Source organism: Dipodomys spectabilis, unplaced genomic scaffold (assembly GCF_019054845.1).
Source record: "Dipodomys spectabilis isolate Male_0828 unplaced genomic scaffold, ASM1905484v1 ptg000096l, whole genome shotgun sequence".
Taxonomy (NCBI): Eukaryota; Metazoa; Chordata; class Mammalia; order Rodentia; family Heteromyidae; genus Dipodomys; species Dipodomys spectabilis.
Window position 1 is genome coordinate 27,403,890 of NW_024870773.1, and position 18,810 is coordinate 27,422,699.

General features: G+C 40.9%; 1 protein-coding gene across 1 annotated transcript in view; it reads right to left on the bottom strand.

Annotated features, from left to right (window-relative positions):
- Positions 1–18,810, bottom strand: part of Ryr2 (ryanodine receptor 2) — a 413,538-nt gene that overhangs the window by 42,217 nt on the left and 352,511 nt on the right. The window contains exons 78-83 of the mRNA XM_042686202.1: positions 13,729–13,782; positions 12,483–12,506; positions 7,052–7,151; positions 5,399–5,478; positions 4,738–4,814; positions 3,632–3,705 (exon numbers count right to left, since the gene is read on the bottom strand). Of these exons, the coding sequence (XP_042542136.1) occupies positions 3,632–3,705; positions 4,738–4,814; positions 5,399–5,478; positions 7,052–7,151; positions 12,483–12,506; positions 13,729–13,782 (409 nt within the window). The remainder of the gene's footprint in view (positions 1–3,631; positions 3,706–4,737; positions 4,815–5,398; positions 5,479–7,051; positions 7,152–12,482; positions 12,507–13,728; positions 13,783–18,810) is intronic.

Here is an 18,810-nt window from a genome sequence, read left to right on the forward strand (position 1 = left end):
AACACAGCTTGCTGTCCTGAGAAAGTGCAAAATTAGAAGATAAAAGACCAAACACCTGGGCATAGGTGGCTCATATTTATTAACCCTAGCTATTAGGTGGTTGAGATCTGAGGATCACGGTTTAAAGCCAGCCCAAGCACGAAAGTCCATAAGACTTTCTCTCCAATTAACCACCAAAAACCTGGAAATAGAGTTGTGGCTCAAAATGGTAAGAGTACTAGCCTTAAGCAAAAAACTGTTTAGGGACCATGTCCAGGCCCTAAGTTCAAGCCCTTAGCCCTCACAGACAAACAATGCTGCTTACAAAGCTAAATAGGAGCCATATCCCCAGGGAACAGAAAAGGCTGGGGAAAAGGGGCTTTGGTGCATGGAATCTGTCAGCTTAACTCTGGGAAGCACCTGGCTCCTGACCAGTAACTGTATGAGGCAGACAAGCCAGGTGGCCTTTCTGAGCCTCAGTCTCCTCTTCTATAAAATCCAGCTCAGAGCTACCTGAACCCTGCAGAGCTGTAAACATTTAAAAAAAATCCCCTAACGTTTATATGTGATCATGGCCATGTCACTGGGTGTCCTATTATTATCATCAGAAAGAACTTCAGCCTAATAAAGATAGTAAGTGAAGACGGTGAAGGCTTCCATCTAGTGGATTGTTTTGCAGCGCTAAATGTATGCTCTGAGCCTTTAAGAAGTGGCATTATTTCTAAATAACTAAATAACTAGAAATGACGCCCGTAGCAGATTTAGGTTTTCAGCCTTTCCTAGAGCCATTTCTGATGACATGTACCCTCTCCTAAGAGAAGGGATGAGCTATTCTGAAATTTGTATAACCTTAAACAAAAGAATAGTCTCATCACAGGAATTGTCAACAAGAAGCCCAAACAGAGACAGTATAGAGATTCCTAAAGCAAAGTGGCAAATACTATAATGTTAACAGAACTAGTGACCTACCTGCCTTTTTCTCTTCGTAGGAATGTTGACTAAAGTAATTGCCTGTGCTCAAAAGGTGTGATTGAGTCTTGAAAGACTTATTGACAACGAAGTTCTGGGTTCTATTTGAATCTCAATCCCTTTCTTACCGTGGCCCAGAGTGCCTTTCAGAAGTACAAAGGCCATTTTTGTTCTTCTACTAGGAACAGTAAAGACGTATTGCTCTTTTCAGGTACTTTTAAAATTTAGTCTCAAGGATAAAAAAAAAAAAATTAGCTTTTACATGAAAGGATGGCTAATCTTTGACGCTGTCAGGAATTCTGGGGAGGAAGGTTGGAGACCTCCGCTCAGTGGTCAGGGGTCTCCCTGGGCGAACCCCCATGAGCTGCTGATCCCACGGACCATCAATACAACCATAAAGCCATGGTTATGGTCTAGACACATATGCCACAGGCAGACTAGAACACGTGCCCTAAGACCCTTCCATGTGACTGGGCCCACACGGAACATTTTTTTTACATGAAAGAAACAAACCAACAAAAAGAAAACCAAATCCAAAGACAATGTAAATGCAGGTAGCCTCTTTACATCTCGTATACTAATCATGGTACATCTTCATAGAAAGAAGATAAAGAGAAGAAAGAGCTAAGTCAATACATTTTTTAAAAAAGCAATAGGATGCATAATGATACAAATTAAATACATTACTTGTCAACACAGGGGAAAAAATAAGAGGGGAAAATGCACAAAGACTACCACTCTCAAGTCCATACACAAAGCTAACCACAAATAAAAGAGCAAATAAACAAAAGGCAGTCTGGTTTGTGATAATTACCACGCTCATGAGTGATGACTGAAGAAAAAAAAAAGGAAGGTAGTACATTTACAGAGGTCAAAAGACAGGGAAATGGGGGGAAAGAGAAGTTGAGACTTTGGTTCTAACTTGTTCTTCATAAGAGAAATTAGAAAAAAAAAGAAAACAATGAAACAAAATATGTTAATCAGTCCAGCCAATTATTTGGGTGCATGTTGAGAAAGCTGACACACATGAAACTGACCTGACCACGGAGAGCTGGAAGAGATTCACACAGGACAGTCACTGCTGTGGGTCCAGCCCATGCCTGGCTGGAGCCAGGAGGTCACCTACGAGGCTGCTAGCTAAGGCCTTTATGGAAACGGATGGTTCCACAGACTAAGATTGAGTTACAGATGCTGTTCTGAAACCTCAGACCTCTGGGTGATCACTATGGGAAAAATCAGCTCAAGCTCCAATTCTACGTCAAGAACTCAACCATAGGACAGATGATCCTTTGGTGTTCGGGCTGCTACAGCTTGACTATGCCTGGGATTTGGGGACAGGCATGAGCTAGACAAGACATGTGCCAAGACTTCTAAAATTGTTCTGATTGGTTCACTTGGGACGCTTAAGAAGCCCTCAGTTGGTTCACTTAGGGCTGGAATTTTTCTTTTTTTTTTGGGGGGGGGGTCTGGTCGTGGGCCTGAACTCTGGGCCTGGGCACTGTCCCTCAGCTCTTCAGCTCAAGGCTAGCACTCTATCACTTGAGCCACAACACCACTTCCGGCTTTTTTTCCTGCTTATGTGGTGCTGAGGAATCGAACCCAGGGCCTCATGCATGCAAGGCAAGTGCTCTACCACTGAGCCACCTTCCCAGCCCCTGGAATTTTTCTTGAAGGGAACTAACTTGATTAAGTAACCCTGTGATTTATATTTGATGACTGAACATAAAACAAAATAAAATAATGGTACCAGCAGGGGTAAACTCAGTGTAAGCCATAAGCTTTAAAATAGAATGAGAACAGAGTTATTTTTCCTATTTGTGACATCAAAGATACATAAAAAGATTAATTCTAATTTTTTTCCCAAAAAAAAAAAAAGGTTTACAAAGACTAGGAATGTTAGATGGGGGTAAATCTATTTTCTGAAATAAGATAAGTCCAATTAAGGACCTACTGTTCTAAAGCTAATTAGCTGACAAGGTAGATGACAAGTCTGAGCCAGACTAAACAAACAAAACCAGTTCAACACACAGGGCCTCGCCAATCATCAGGCACAGAAGGAAACAAACTGAAAGTATATTTGTTTCTTAATAAATATTCCTAAAATCAAGGAGGCAGTACTGCTGATAATTGCTCTAAACAGATCACATGCTACACTTTGTGTGTGCAGAGGGTCAACAGCATCATCCAGACACAGACTGTTCATTAAACACATCTGGACATGCAAAGATATTGGCTTGGTAAGAGAAGCAGAAGTAGTGAAGGAGACGCCCGGGGTTGGTGCTGGATGGAAAGTCCTGAACACCTTACTACGTGCCCTATGGAGAGAATGGGAGCCAGGCAGGCTGGTAAAGTGGCCAGAGAAAGTCTGACTCATCCGTGTGTTTGGTGATATTGCAAATAATTCTTTAATAAGAGGTCTTTATTAGATCTCTGTTCCTTTATGAATACCAACTAGCAGAAAGAGCTGGGAGGGGAAGGCTGACACAAAAGAGAGCTCTGACTGACCTGGGGCCCAGGTTTGGGAGTGACTCATATGAGTGTTCAACAAGACACACTTGTGTGGGTCACGTGGGCCTCTTATCTGTTTTCAAACAACCCTGGATCTCTCTGTGTGAAAGGACATGGATGGTGGACGTGCTTCAGGGAGGACCAAGGACGGGCCCCAGGACGTAAGGATGAGTACCTGATCCTTCCTCTGTCACCATGCCCAGGCCTTCAGCTTTGTTTTGCCTCTCAAATGCATTTAGGTCAAGGACACTACAAGAAAAAAGAGAAACATGTTTACAGGATTCACAGGAGCTGGTCTTTTTTTTTTTTCATTCAGAAGAGTGAGTGTCTAAATACAGCATGTCTTGAAATGTGACTGGAACTTTTAATATATGCTGAGAACATGAGCCCTCTCCAATGCTCTGGTCCACGCCTTCCTGACATGCCAGCCTTTCCTTAGGTAAAAAGTTCTGTGTGAGATTCCAATACAAAGTTCTGTTTGTAGACGTCAGCTGGGGGTGGGGTTACTAAGGTGGCAAACACGTTTAAACGTAATTATAATCATCACAGTATTCCACGTTTGTATCAGGTATCTGGGCCTAATGAGGTCTGAACAATTCTGGACATTGTAAGACACAGGAAATGATGGTCACTACTTGATGATTGTGTACTGTGCATTTTCCAGCACATCATACATACTTTAAATCTCTGGTGTGGGAGGGGCTAGTTGAGGATACGGTGACTCACTGGTCATGAGGACATCACTAACACTTAAAAAGAGCAAGGCAAGAAGATCACTTCCATGGCATGCCTTTGGAGGGAGAGAAAGAGGGACTGGGATGAACAGTGGCGGACATAACACGGTGACACATGGGCCATCATAGTGCTCCTTGTTCTCACAGTGTCTGGTACTCCTTCCAAAAGGCTTCTCCTTCCCATAATGCTCTGGGTGCCTCTTCAACCAATGGAAAGAGCCAAGGCAACCAGTCAGGACAAAGCCCAGGGGAAAAGAGCAGGGAGTAACCTGTGCTAGAAGACCACCCTTCAATGGACACCAGCGGAATCCTCTCTGGGGCCTCTCTCCTCAGAGACTCTGATTACCTTCCTTACACTGGTTGTCTCTCACTTTCAAATAAACTTGCTCTGTCTGCTTTAAACGTTTTCCTGTCCTTTAGCTCTTTTATGAGAGGAGAAAACACCTTCCCTCACCCACATAGCATCACCCACAATGTTGAGTATCCTGCTTCATGTGAGGACAGAAAGACACGGCACCTGCCCAGAGCAAAGCATGTGTGTGCTCACCTGCAGGACTGCATCAGGCCTGCCAGGCTCTGGAAGAAACCCACGTCCTTCTTCTCCTTCAGGTAGTCGAGCATCTTCTGCAGAACAGAAACAGAAACATGGTTTAACCCACACAAGCCTTGCTGCTTTCTTCATCACTTTTTGCTGTCATAAGCAACCACCCAAACACTCTTTCTATTCTGAAGCAAAGGTAAAGTTACCTACCACGAACAACTACAACCATTGTCACTTGCATCATGAAATGGTGATAGACACATCAAAGTAAGACCCCTGCACACTCCCAAAGGCCGGAGGAGGTAACCTGATGCAAGCAGGAAGACTGTGACCACACCTCCATAAACACCAAAAATGGTGCCAAAATGCCACCCTGGAGGTATGGATCAAGTGTGAGCGAGCAAGCCAAGTGAGAGTGCAAGCCTTGATATTATCTCCAAAAAAGGTCATATTCGACTTATGTTTCCAGATACTTTTACCTCGGTTTACATTTCAACAGATAAGTCTGTCACATAATTATGTTTCCCTCCCATGTTCTCTTAAGAGTATTGTGGCAAATTGAAAGAGAGACAAATTTTAGATAGATATCAAAGAAATGTACCCCCTGGTTGAGGGTTTAGTTTTGTTTTTTTGAATAGTACTTTGCGGCATGCCTGAAGGCTTTTACCTGTTGCACTGTGGAATTGCCGCCGTTTAAGATTGCAATTCCTAGTTTCAGAGTAGCAGCTACCATTGGTCCAGTGTCACCTGAAAAACAGAAAACATAGAATGCCTTAGCATTGTACCTGCTACATTCACCTAGGCTGCTCTACAGACCTATGCCCCAGAAAAAGCAACCACAGTCACAATACACATCTGCCACCAATACTCTTGTGAAACTTGGGGAATAAATTCAATATCCAGGGGATTAAACAGGAGAAAGCAATTGATTGTGAAGTACTTAGGATCAGAATTATGAAGACTCAAAACCAACCATGTGCATTACACTATCAAAATGAATAGAAGCTATCTGAAAGTTTAATAAAATTTCTCTCCATCCTTCAACAGTATTATATTGGAGTTTTATCATTTGTTATTCATCACTTTTAATAGATGGGTCTTGTCAGGCTTTACTGAGATGATAATTTTCCAATTTAAATTATTCAGATAATGGTAAAAAAAAATTGAACCCACACAGTTTTCTGTTGTTTAATACATTGTATTTTATGTTATTCTCCCCTACTTGGAAACAAAAATCATCCTCATAATTTAGGAAATGTTCAGTAGCAGAGTACCAGCATTATTTTCCCATTTTAGTAAAAGTATATTAAAATAGTTTCCCAAAGAAAATAATCACTAATACAAGAAAACTCATCCACAGCTGGCTACCGAGATAGATATTTGTACAGTAGTTGTTTAAAACACTCCCTAAAGATGCCTATACATTAAAATGAAGAGTCAACATACTGTAGTCTAAGGACCAAATACAGTTGGCCTCCAGCTTATACAAATAAAGTTTTATTAGAACAAAGCGATATGGCTAGTATTGTCTCTGCTGCTTTCACGCTCCTGTAGCAGACAGAGCTGATGGGGGGGGGGGGGGGTGTCACACAATCCAAGAAGCTAGAGACAATTACTCTTTGCCTTACAGAAAAAGCTTGCAAACCCCTGATTTATAGCATCTGTTGACTAAGGTGGGTTCAGGGCAGAGCTTTCAAATCTTAAAAGAACATATATGAAGACTAAATAAATAAATAAATGACAAAGTTGGAGACCATGAAGGCCGGTGTTGGCGACACCAGGACTGGGAAAAAAAAAATCAAGGACTAAAAACATCAGCGGAATTAAAACCAGGGAGCCCTTGGCACACAGAGAGGAGAGTGGAAGAACATGCTGGCATCAATCAAGATGCACTGTACTCATGATCTGACTTGTTAAATGCTAAGTCCTCTGCACAACTACTTAAAGATCATAAAAGTACAACTTTTTTTTTTAACAAAGACTATTTCCTCCTGTTCTGAGGGCTTACCTACTCTGAACAACTCATGAATAGTTCAACAAAAGGACGACCAGAAAGTGGAATATTTTTTTTGGGGGGGGGGGCAGGGTGTCAGACGAATAGAGAAAGAAAGGGTGGGTGAGCACAGTCGTTGTATGCAGTGTGCATAGGTGAAAACTGAATCCTGTGCCTGGAAGGGAAGGCGAGGAGGTGGGGAAAACGAGGGAGGAGGACAGTAGGGGTGACCCTGATGAAGCTGCACTGTACTTGTAAACAGATCCGTTGAACGGAAACACCTTGGTACATCTGCAATCATTACACACACACAGAAGCCCGACTCACCTTTGCTGGCACTGATGGTCTGCAGGACCATCTCGGCCGCGCCCCGGTCGTGCAGTCTGGCTTGCTGGTACAGGAGCTTCTGCTTTTCCATTTCCTTTTCCTGAACACAAACCCCAACCATTTATGTGGCGGCTATCAGCCACAGAGAAGCTGTCTATAGACCATATTTTTTAGTCATCTCTCCATGTATGGGCTCTATGACAACATTATGGACCATTTCAACACCAGCAATGTCATCAAACAGATAATCACATGTTTAACTCTCATTTTTTTTTTTGTGGGTTCTTTTTGTTTGCTTTTTTTTTCTCTTTTCCCTTGATATATTCTTTTCACAATATAACTTTTGGATGGATTGTTCTCAATTTTAATTGCTTGGTTAGTCCAAAGCCTGTATCACAGTTTTTGTGCTTCATCATGGAAACTTGTACTTTCCGATTGAAATGTTTTGTGTATAACTTAAGAGTCAGGTTTTTGTTTTATAATCTCCTATGTCATGGCCAGGACTTGATACTGCTCAGCAAATGGCTCGAGTTGCAAGTATATCACTGCATCATAGAAAAAACAAAACAAAAACAAGAACATCAAGTGAGACATCTGGACTTTATACAAAATTGGAGGTTGATATGGAATTTTTTTTAAAAAAAACATAGGCTTCAACTGAGTTGTAAACTGGTAGGACAGGTCTCCCCATCACCCCTCCAAAGAACAAGAGAAGCAATGTGCCTTTATATTTTGTATTCTCTGGTGGTAACAAAAGATACTGCATGGGGCCAGCTAAGAGCAATGGCTGAAGTTGGTTCTTTTCCACTTAAGCTATCACTGCGAACATAAAGAAATTAAAAACCAAATAAATAAATAAAAAGAAAGAAAAGAAAAATATAAAGGCACAGCAAGTTCAGGTCTGGTAGGATCATTCGCTGGAGCAAGCCAGCTCGCTGGGGCACTGAGACGGAACTAAGCAGTACCAGTGGCGGCGTGGAAGTTGCATAGAGCCCCTAGGACAGCGCGGCCATCAGGATGGCGTGGTAGAGAAGCTGAGTCTATGGGACATGAGACGCTCAGTCCGCATCATGTCCGGACACACAACGGCCAGAGACATATGACCTCACAGCAGTACGAGGGTTACAGCAGAGGTAGCCAGCTTTGCTCCATAAACTTTCCATCCAACGTACGGAAAATAGACACTGGGAAGATGGAAGAGGTTTAAAAAATGAAGGCTTGCTAAGTTACGGGATATGAAAAATAAAGGAAACTAAAGAAGGAAAGGAGGGAGGGAAGAAATGGGTTCAAACAAATGAAAAAAAAAAAGAAAGAAAAAGAAAAAGAAACCTTTAAATCAAAAGCAACCAACACAGACAGTTATGCTGTTACCAGAGATTTCTCGCCGAGGCTGGCAAATTTGTTTCTTAAATCTTTGATAATATCGTGCTGTAAAAACAAAATTGATCAGGGTTTTTTTTTTCACACTATAGTTATAGGTCCTGCGGTTAAATTTTATTGTTTTTCTTAAATTAGGTGATAGGTCTAAATGGAAGCAGAGAAAAGAAAAATAAATGGGTAGCTGTGCTTCGTGTGTAGCCATGCTAACTTCTAATAGATTTGCCTTCATGTTTAAACCTCTTCCTGAGAAGTCGAAAACAAAACAGAAACATAACCACACACAGACACACAAAAACCATACGGTCATTACAACACGGTGCCAGGAAAACTGAAAAGAAGACCCTTTCGATGACTCTTTAGCTCTCACTTAAAATCAATGAAGCTATATTTGTTTCTTCCTTTTAGACCCAACCATCTTTTATTTTTCTCCCATTGCCAGAGCTGAAAAAAAAAAAAATGGTGCGCTTACAGCTTGACCAACTCCTTTTGTGAAAGGGATTTTCAGTAAGAAAATGATATAAGGTATCATTAGCTTAGGGAACTGCCCTAGCATCTTACCAACTACAGAGCCTCAGGAGTCAGAAAGAGCTGTTCTACTATTGAACACAGGATGGTCTGCACCAGGAAACCCATGAAAGATGGAAGACAGGAGTCAGTGCCACCCAATCTTAGGGACAAAACCCAACAGTTGCCATTTGTGCTCAACAGCAGGTAGATGGGCTCAGGGATCTGCTAGAACCACTTGGACAACAAGGTTTCTAGTAAGTTCTCTACAGTTGAAACCACACTTGACATGTAAGCTAAGCTGAAGAGGGTCAAGGCGTTGAGGAACTATCCAATTGTCTTCTTTAAAAAGTGAATTTCCTAAGCCGGGTGCTGGTGGCTCATGCCTGTAATCCTGGCTACTGAGGAGGCTGAGATCTGAGGATCACGGTTCAAAGGCAGCCTGGGCAGGAAAGGCTGTGAGACTCTTATCTCCAATAAACCACTCAGAAAACTGGAAGTGGCACTGTGGCTAAAGCACCAGCCTTGAGCTGAAGAGCTGAGGGACAGCGCCCAGGCCCAGAGTTCAAGCCCCACGACCACCACCACCACCAAGAAAAAAAAAAAATTCTAAGATTTATCATGAAAATAAAGAAAGAAATACTGATCTAGAAAGCTAGCAAAGCTATGGGAACCAACGCCTCCCCTGAATTTCCTGGTGAGGCTGAGTTGGTGACTCTTCTTCTGAAGAGCTGTCTCTTCCCCTTGGTTCTCCTGACTGACTCCCTGACCTCTCAGTCAGTCCTGCCTGTGGCTGACCTGTGGCTATGAAAACCAGCTGTTAACCCCAGGACCATCCCACAAGGAGGCCTCGTGCTGATGGGTAAAGACACACCGCAGTGCATGGGTGCTGGACAGGCTGGACCTGAGGTGTTTACAACTTCCCCCAGGGTTGCCTAGCAACCAGAGCATATTACGTTCAGGAGGAGGCATCAGGAAGGAATCCTGATGACCCAGACATGACGGGTCATGGCCATCCTTCACCCCAGGAAGGGGTGGCCCACGATGAATACGGTAGCTCTGGAGTCATTCCACACAGTCAAGCAACGAGGCGTGGGATGGAGCATCAGTGGCCTGCTCAAGCACTGGATTTCTAAGCCTCCCTCCTGCTTGTATCATCTCTCTTGTTCTCCTAACGCTTGCTTTCCTACATTTGTAACACCCTTAAGCTTAATAAACTGTCAGCACGCAAGCTTTCATCCTGCTTTCTCTAAAACCTGGACCGGTACATGCGGTCAGTATCCGAGGTCAATCATTTCACGTATGAACATATGCTTGGCAGCTCCCGGTAGTATTATGCAGCCCACGGAATCCCTTCCCTTTCTCTCCTCTGCAGTTCCTATTTTGAATGCAGATAGCCTCAGCAGTGAGACGTAAAAGATTGAAATTTTCTTGAGAAAAGGCATAATCAGTTTGGTATTTTAAATCCACAGTTCTATACTCAAGGATTCTACTTTGCTTACACAAACCTACTTAAAGTAGAAGCTATGTGCTGATTAGGGTCCATGCATCTTTCTTATTCTCAATTTATTCTACTGGAATTACCATCCCCCCCCCAATGGAATTCTTCAAAATTAAAACACTAGAGGGCTAGATGGAAGTCCAGTTAACTCACTACAAGCCCTGAAGATATCTGGGCTCTAGAATGACTCCTCCAACCATCATGCTACAATGCTTTAAATTAGGAGAGCATCAGTCCAAGTACGTTAGTAGGCATGGTGTAATTTTCATTACATCACACAGGAGATAATATGCTAGCCTTCTAACTTTTTGTTACAAAACACCAACTCTGCCACAGGCAGTTGTAGTATTTAAGACAGAGAAACTGTCCTTAATCCAAAGTACAGGAAGATAGAACTTCAGAGACTTGTTTATCACCAAGGTAGAAGCTTGACATTTGCAGCTTGCTTGATGATTTGAGAAAGATGGACTAGAAGAAAAGCTGAGTTCCATTCTTCTCATTTATCTAAGCTTCACTGTCATCAATGCAGGCTTTAAAAGGAGTAATAGACTGGTATTACAGGACTCTGAAAGTCACAGAAATGGTTTTACTCAATTATCATCATTGAAAGTCATAGCTTCAGGGTTTTTTTTTTGGCAAGAACAATAGGAGAAGCAACCAATTTTCAGAAATCATAGTTTAAATATAGGGTCCATTCTGGTACCGAAAGCTCTAAGAATCTCTGCTAGGAAAAAACTTCATCTGCTCAAAAATGAACTTATTCAACTTGAAGCATTATTATTTTTATTATTCTTTTTCATCTTTGTTTTCGCTCATGAAAAATTCAAAAGCTAAATAAAGCATTTAACTACAAATAGTTGGCTTTTCAGATACTCTTTCAATTAATATTGGCCTTTTAATAAGATTTAACAGTCCTTTTATGACTTTCACAGTGAAGTAGTCATAAATCTAAAGAATAATTACCTAAATATATAACCGAGCTACTCAATGAGTAGCTATAGGGAAAGCCTGTTTATGTTATAGATAAAATGTAGTAGATTATCAAGATAAATCTGAAACTGTAGCATGACTGTATCAATATAACATAAATGTGACATAAGAAAGAAGAGGAGTCGGTTTTAATCCTAACTTCCTCTTTTCCCTGTTCTGAACCTTCTATAATCCTCATGGAAAACTTCTTCATTACAACACATTTCTGAGTTTATCTACTTTCCTCAATGTCTTTGTTGAATACAAAGAGCTTCAGTAGAAACTACAGCAAAATTCATTTGTCACATACTTTGGGTTTTTCCAACTTAACATAATTTGTTACAAGAGTTATGAAAACTATAAATGTTATTAAAGTTATTAAAACTTGTAAATGCCACTATTAGATTATATATGTAAATTATGTCAAACAATCAGATATCTCTCCTGGAAGGTCTCTAAACTTATCAGGAGAGAAATAATTCAGTTGTCTAGTCAAATTTTTCCATGTTTTTGTGGGGTATCCTATGATTAACTCCAGAAAAGAGTATCTTCATAGGTGTTTTCCCTTAGCAAGTTTCCAGAGCAAATATTTAAAATACTAGGAGACAGAAATCATCACCTAGTTCCCTCCTTTAATGAAGTTCCCAAATAACTAATATCACAATGAGAAACAGAGTTTTCTCCAATCTCAACAGCAATGTCATTTACCAAGTCTAGTTTTTGAGCAAAGAGACTGTTTAAAATCAAAACAAAATTTTAAAAAATTAAGAGGGCTAAGGCCAGAGGTTGCACTGGAAAGTCCTCAGCAGACGCTTCATCCACTAACGGCTTTTAGCCTGCTCTGTATGCAGCTCAACGTCAACACAGGAGACAACATTACAGATCAAGAGTCATGTAGACTGCAAGAAGAATACATCAAAGAAAGAGATAAATTGTGTTGGCACTAACGAAGTCACAGGCAGAATTTTCAAGACCTTTGGTCACAAAAGAGTCCAAGATGTTGGGTCTAACAAAGGCCAAAGTCACAAGAAACTAAAACTCAGACCCAGACACATACACACATATACATGAGTTTACCTTGCTGCGCTGGGATCCTGTGACCTTAAAGGAAGGATGAGGACAAGAAGCAAAACAGCAATAAACAATTGCTCTAAAGACAACTGGTAAGACCATACATGCTGGGCATGTCAGGAAAATGGCATTATTTTCTGTTCACTAATCATTCTCATCCACCTGCCTCTTACTATAGAGGTGGACTTGCAACTGGAATGCACGTACATCAGAAAAGATTATGGAATCACAGGACATTAATCGTACGGCATTTCTCTCCGCCAGCAATGGTCATGGGTTATTCTCGAGTCAGTTTGTTTGGGTAGTTTCTGGTACACTGACTTCAATGCTCGCAGACATGCTTATACAAATTGCTCCTGGAAGTGGATCTGACCGCTTTCAGGTCTCCTTGGCTATGCTCTGTGGGCCCACCGTGATTTAAAGACTCATTGCCAGCTAGTGACAGAGTTCCAGATTTCTAGCTCAAAGTCTAGACATGTCAAGTCACAGGAAGAAAATGATCTAATCTCTATTTCCTACCCCTCAATTTCTTTTTGAAAAATCTAAAAAAAAAAAAGAACAACCAATAAATAAGAAGCAATAACTATTCTCATTTTTTAAAAACCTGAAAGTGTATTACACGCAAAGGGGAAGATAATATTAACTTTTCTTTCAGCCAGTCAACATTAAGCAGCATTTCAAATCACATGTTATTTTAAAGCTGAGAATGCTTGAGGACGATGATGATCATCAAACCGAATCTAGTCCTAGGAATACACATATTCCTACCACATGCAAGCAAACAGCCCATGTGCTACCACCTCGTATGTGCATGGAATGAGTGACCTAATTGGGGTGAAGTTAATGTAGCAGAACTTTAAGACTTCAATTCAGGGTGGGGGTGGAGGGAAATGCCCAACCAAAGGTATAATGAAAAACTCAAGATCATGTTACTTTTCAATAAATACTTTCCATATACAGTCGGTTGGAAATTAAGAGCCCGTAACATTGCTGAGAACAATCTGAAGCAGAATGAGGCACGCTCATTCTGAACACGGGGGCTTTCTCGTAAGGGTCAGGGAGTCTACACTTCTTTGTCTTAACTCCAGCAATGTTAGGACTTGGGTTTGTCCATCCAGCTCTGACATCACATGCAGTTCCTTGACACAATCAGCTGCAGTAAGCCATGAAGCAAGAAACATAAAGGTCACTTATAAGCTATGAACTAATGTTTCAAAATAAAGGAAAGCCATTCTAGAAAGATCCATCTTACTTCAAAGCTCTTCACTTCCTCTTCTCCATCATCATCTTCCTCATCATGACAACTCTGACATGGGGAAGGAGGGGATAAAAAAAGAAGAAGACACAAATATGGTCAAGCATAAAGGGGGAAAGAATTATTTAACACACATACAGATGAGTTGAATGAATTTATCATCACAAGTGATTCATATTCATTTTCATAGCACTGTTTAAACATACAGACTAGACAAGGTCCATAGACATTAGCAATCGGTTTATGATAAAAAATAAAGTGATATTCTACATTGTATGCTTTTACAAAATTAAGATATTAAATAGACTCTTTTACATGTAACAGAGCTCGTAGTGAGGTCTGTAACACTCTACAACATTACTTAAGTAATTTATCTCATTCAAAGACAACTGTAAGCCCTAAAGACAAAGTTCTTCTCTCTTTTTAGGCTGCCATTAGAAAATGCTAACAGAGGTGTATACAACAATCATTATTTAACATTAATAACAAAGCAATATCCACTCATTGAAATGACTCTGTAATTCTCAAGTTCAGGTCTATTATATTTCACCCAAAAGTCTACTGATATTATTCTTCATACATAATAAGTAATAATAACTATCCCATTTTTTTCACCCAAAGTGATAAAAGGGTTGGACATGGATTCTTATCTAGTTCCCACAGCTGGAACACAGGCTTGCTAAGGAGGGGGTGGAGAGGGGTGTGCATGTACACAGAAGACCTAGTGCCTGACAACTCCATTATCATTTGCTCAGACTTGGCAAGTTATTTCTTCTCCCTGTGTCTCCCTTCCTTCACATTGAGGATGGAGATGAGAAAACGCATACCTGGGTCCCTAAGAGGATGATATGGGTTAATATGTGTATAATGTTTGCATCTGAAAATCAATATGCTTTCAATAAACCTCAGCAAACACTGCTATTATGGTTGGGAATTTGGAGTCATTGGCCAATATAGTCATTAGTCAATATTGTATGTAAGAGGAAACTTATTGTCCAGATTGTCCCAAACATTCTCAGTTATTTCTTAGGCTTGCTAAATGCTTGGTGTAATTGTGAGGTGCTCAGAGGTGAAGTATGAGTTACACATCAAGAAAACACTGACACCTCAATAAGGCACAATTCTCTGGGTATGGAAATGAAGTGGAAGCAGGGTGAATGGTGTCAAAGGACTGGTCCAACGTCTCGGTGGCAGCTTCTTAAAGGTTTACATATTCTCCATTCATTCATTTGTTCAGTGAGAAGTACACAGCATCACCCCTTCCATTTAGAACAGGAAGCGTATGAGCACAGTCAAAATCTACAAGGAGGAAATTAAAGTGATGGTTTCACTATGGGGTCAGGTGCTAAGTGGGCTGGGACCACAAGAAAACACCAACAGGTCTCCAGCAATCGGGAAGCATCTGACAGAAACAGAAGACTTTGCAGGCATGTTCTTCCTTAGCAAACTTCACCCACACAGTAAGTGTGGGTGAGAATGCCCAACACATGGGGAGTTGTACATACACTTGGCTGTCCAGATCAAGACACTAAGTTTTAGTCAGGAACGAGTAGGATTCTATTCCAGGAAAGAAAAAGTAAATGTTCTCCATACATGATTAAAGGAAAAGGGAGAATAAAAACTAAAACCAGCAATGATGTGCAGAATGCAAGGAAACACAGCATTTTAGCTTTCTAGTATCTACTAGAAATTTTGCAAAAGAAGTCTATTTCTTCCATCTTCTTACTTGCCTTTTCTGACTTTTCCTTAATCTTTTGAAGAAAAGATTGAGGAAACAAAGCCAGAAACTAGTATATGGATTTAAATCTGTGAGCGAGAAATGGATTTAAATCTGACTCACAGAACTAATGTATGAGAGAGAAAGTAGCCAGCCATTTTATCATTCCAACCAATCAGTCAACAAAAAAAAATGGAACATGAGCTGTAACTCACCATGTATCATAAAGATGGGGAAGTTTGTAAGAGGTGGGAGAGAACAAGGAGAAAAGTTTTCCTTGCTAGAAACTTAAGAACAAAATCCCTTTTTGTGCGTGTGTTCAATTGGTGACAGTACCATTCCACACACTTTTGCATGGTTATCTCCCTTAAGCTGTTAAAATCAGTAGGTAATGTAGCTTTAGCCAGTGCAGAATGGATGGTGGGCAGTAAAGAGAAATTCTGAGAAGTCCAGCAAAGGAGGCTTAATGAAGGCAGCCATTGGTGTCAGCAGAAAATTAACTAGATGCAAATTAACTGATCAGAAGTTTTCTGATAGGATGTTCAAAAGAGGAGAGCTACATGCTGGATAGAAAGGTGGTCATAAAAGGCAGAACAACAATAAAACAGAGTAGCAACCCAAAGGCAGAATTAAGTGTTGCTTCCAAACTACAAAGATTTTATGTTTTTTTAAGTTATCACCAAAACAAGAACAAGACATAATATGTACATGATTTATAGCAGTTATAATAATTAACAATAAGTAGTAATACAGAGGACATGTAGCACTATTCATCTGCTCTTTTGTTTCAGAATTAGCCATCAATGAGAAGTGAGTACTAGGTACAGAAAGTATATAGACAAATATGACAACAAAAAAAAGACTGCAGTGGGATCTACTCTGTATGTCACGAATCTATTCAGTACGTCACAAATTATAAACTATCAGAATCTCTCTTGGACACTGCTGGTAGAGAATGTAAATTCAGGGTATAACTTTGGGAAACAATTTGACATTTTTATCAAGTTGGCATATATCCCACTGTTTCTAAATTTTGTATAACAAGAGATATAAACTAAGAAGAGGCAAGCCAATTCCTGTTCACTCGAGGCTGTGGCACAAAAGCCCATCCGAATAAAAGGCAAGTGGATAAGCGGCAAAGTACCTGCTTCAAGAAATATAATAGGACAGTCAAATGAACTCCAACAGCAACAGAGACATGTGGACAAAATCTCAGAAAACAACACTAATGAAACAACTAATCCCAGAGCATTACATTTACCTTACTTTGACAAGTTAAAAAAAACCCGGAAATTTAAAATATGCTTGATAAATGCATGCAGGTAAACAAAATTATAGGAAAAGAATGCCAAGGTCATCTTAAATAGAGGGCTGATGGCTTGTGTGGGAGGTTGAGCTGGTGAAGGGTGGTGAAGGGCTAGACCATCTGTGTGTTAATCCAAGTCTGACCTTTTCATGTGAATAGTGGATTTACAAAAGCTTCTACATTACTACAAATGACTACACAACCACAATTCACAAAGCAGGCCACCAATGGATAAAAAATGATCATCAAATGAACTGAAACTCTGTGATCATAAAGTTAAGAAACAATTTAAATGGAAAGCTGAAACCTAAGATTTAAACCCTTCCTCCAAAGGAGTGGCAATGATAAAAGAAGACAAGAGGAAGACACTCTGGAAGAGACTCCGGACAAATGAATGAGTGGGTGTGAGGGTCGAGAAGCCTGGAAGAGAAACTTTCACTGTTACGTGATGCACCAATATGGAGAAAGGCTACCCCCACCCAACACCTGCAAGGAAGTTGTGTCTCCACTAGCAGCTCTATTCTAGAATAGCTTATCCAAGTAACTGTGGAGCATGGATCTATCTCTGACAACTTTTTAGACAGAATGAAAAGATGTAAGTTTGTAAAATATATATGCATAAAGAGGGCTGGGAAGGTAGCTTAGTGGTGAGTGCTTGCCTAACATTCATGAAGCCTTGGGTTCGATTCCTCAGTACCACATACACAGACAAAGCAGGAAGTGGCATTACAGCTCAAGTGGTAGAGTGCTAGCCTCGAGCAAAAGCAGTTCAGGGACAGTTGCCCAGGCCCTCCCTGAGTTCAAGCCTCAGGATGGGCAGAAAAGAATGTAGATTATGAGTCTGGGAAAAAGTTTACAAATAAACTGTATTTACCATCAACTTAGATAAACTGGGAAATCCCCAAATAGATGGGAACAGATCGCCAACACTGGATGATAAAATTGACCTCAAAGAGCTTTTGGTCTTGGGCAACTGTCTAACTCTAGCTAGACAAATGGTGACATAACTTAATTTTCAAAAATCTGCCTAGGCCGGGTGCCAGTGACTCCTGTCTGTAATCCTAGCTACTCAGGAGGCTGAGATCTGAGGATCACGGTTCAAAGCCAGCCCGGGCAGGAAAGTCCGTGAAACTCATCTCCAATAAACCACCAGAAAACCAGAAGTGGCGCTGTAGCTCAAGTGGTAGAGTGCTCGCCTTGAGCCGAAGAGCTGAGGGACAGCACCCAAACCTAGACCATGACCAACCAAAAAAAAAAAAAAAACTGTCTAAAAACAAGGTATGTGAAATGAAATCAAATAGAAATCCAGAACATGACTAGGAACTCAAGTTGATATACACACTCAAAAATGGGACAGAAATATGAGCTGGCTGTCAAAACTGCAATGAGTTTCTCCACCTGGTAAAGGACCCTTAAACCAGAGGAAGGACATGATGCGTACATTTCATACATATGAGCAGATAATCGGAAAAGTGTGTGTTCAATTAACTATGGGAGGGGATATCTGATCAATTGGGGCACTTGCACAGTATAATAAATGGAATCCCTTGGGTACATTAAATAATAGTAATAGGCTAATTCTGAAGAGGAAAATCATAAGACAAAGAATCAGCACCTTAGTCATCATGACACTCAACATCCACCAAAACGAGATGCGGCTTTAGGACACAAGGCCTTGCTTGGTCAACTGGGAACAACTTCACCAATCAGAAACAGCCTGTTCCCAAGTCGGAAGCTTCTCTGTCTCCACCCCTGTGTTCCTGGGCACTGAGCCACTCTGGTACCTTCCTCAATCACAGTCAGGTAAAAAACTCTTTAGCCTTGCATCCTGAGAGCACATTTGGTTGGAAGAAGTACCCGGTGAAGTTGCGGAACCAAGAAGACTGAGTCTGCACATTCAGACAATGACCTTATAAGTAAGCCAGGCTCAGAAGCCTTGGCAAAAGCTTGGCTCCTCTTCTATATCCAGCCCTTCCTCAGTTCATCTGCTTGCTGAGAAAACGAAGTAAACAAAGAAGGCTCACTCGCGGTTACTCTCTCTGTGTGGCAAAGTCAT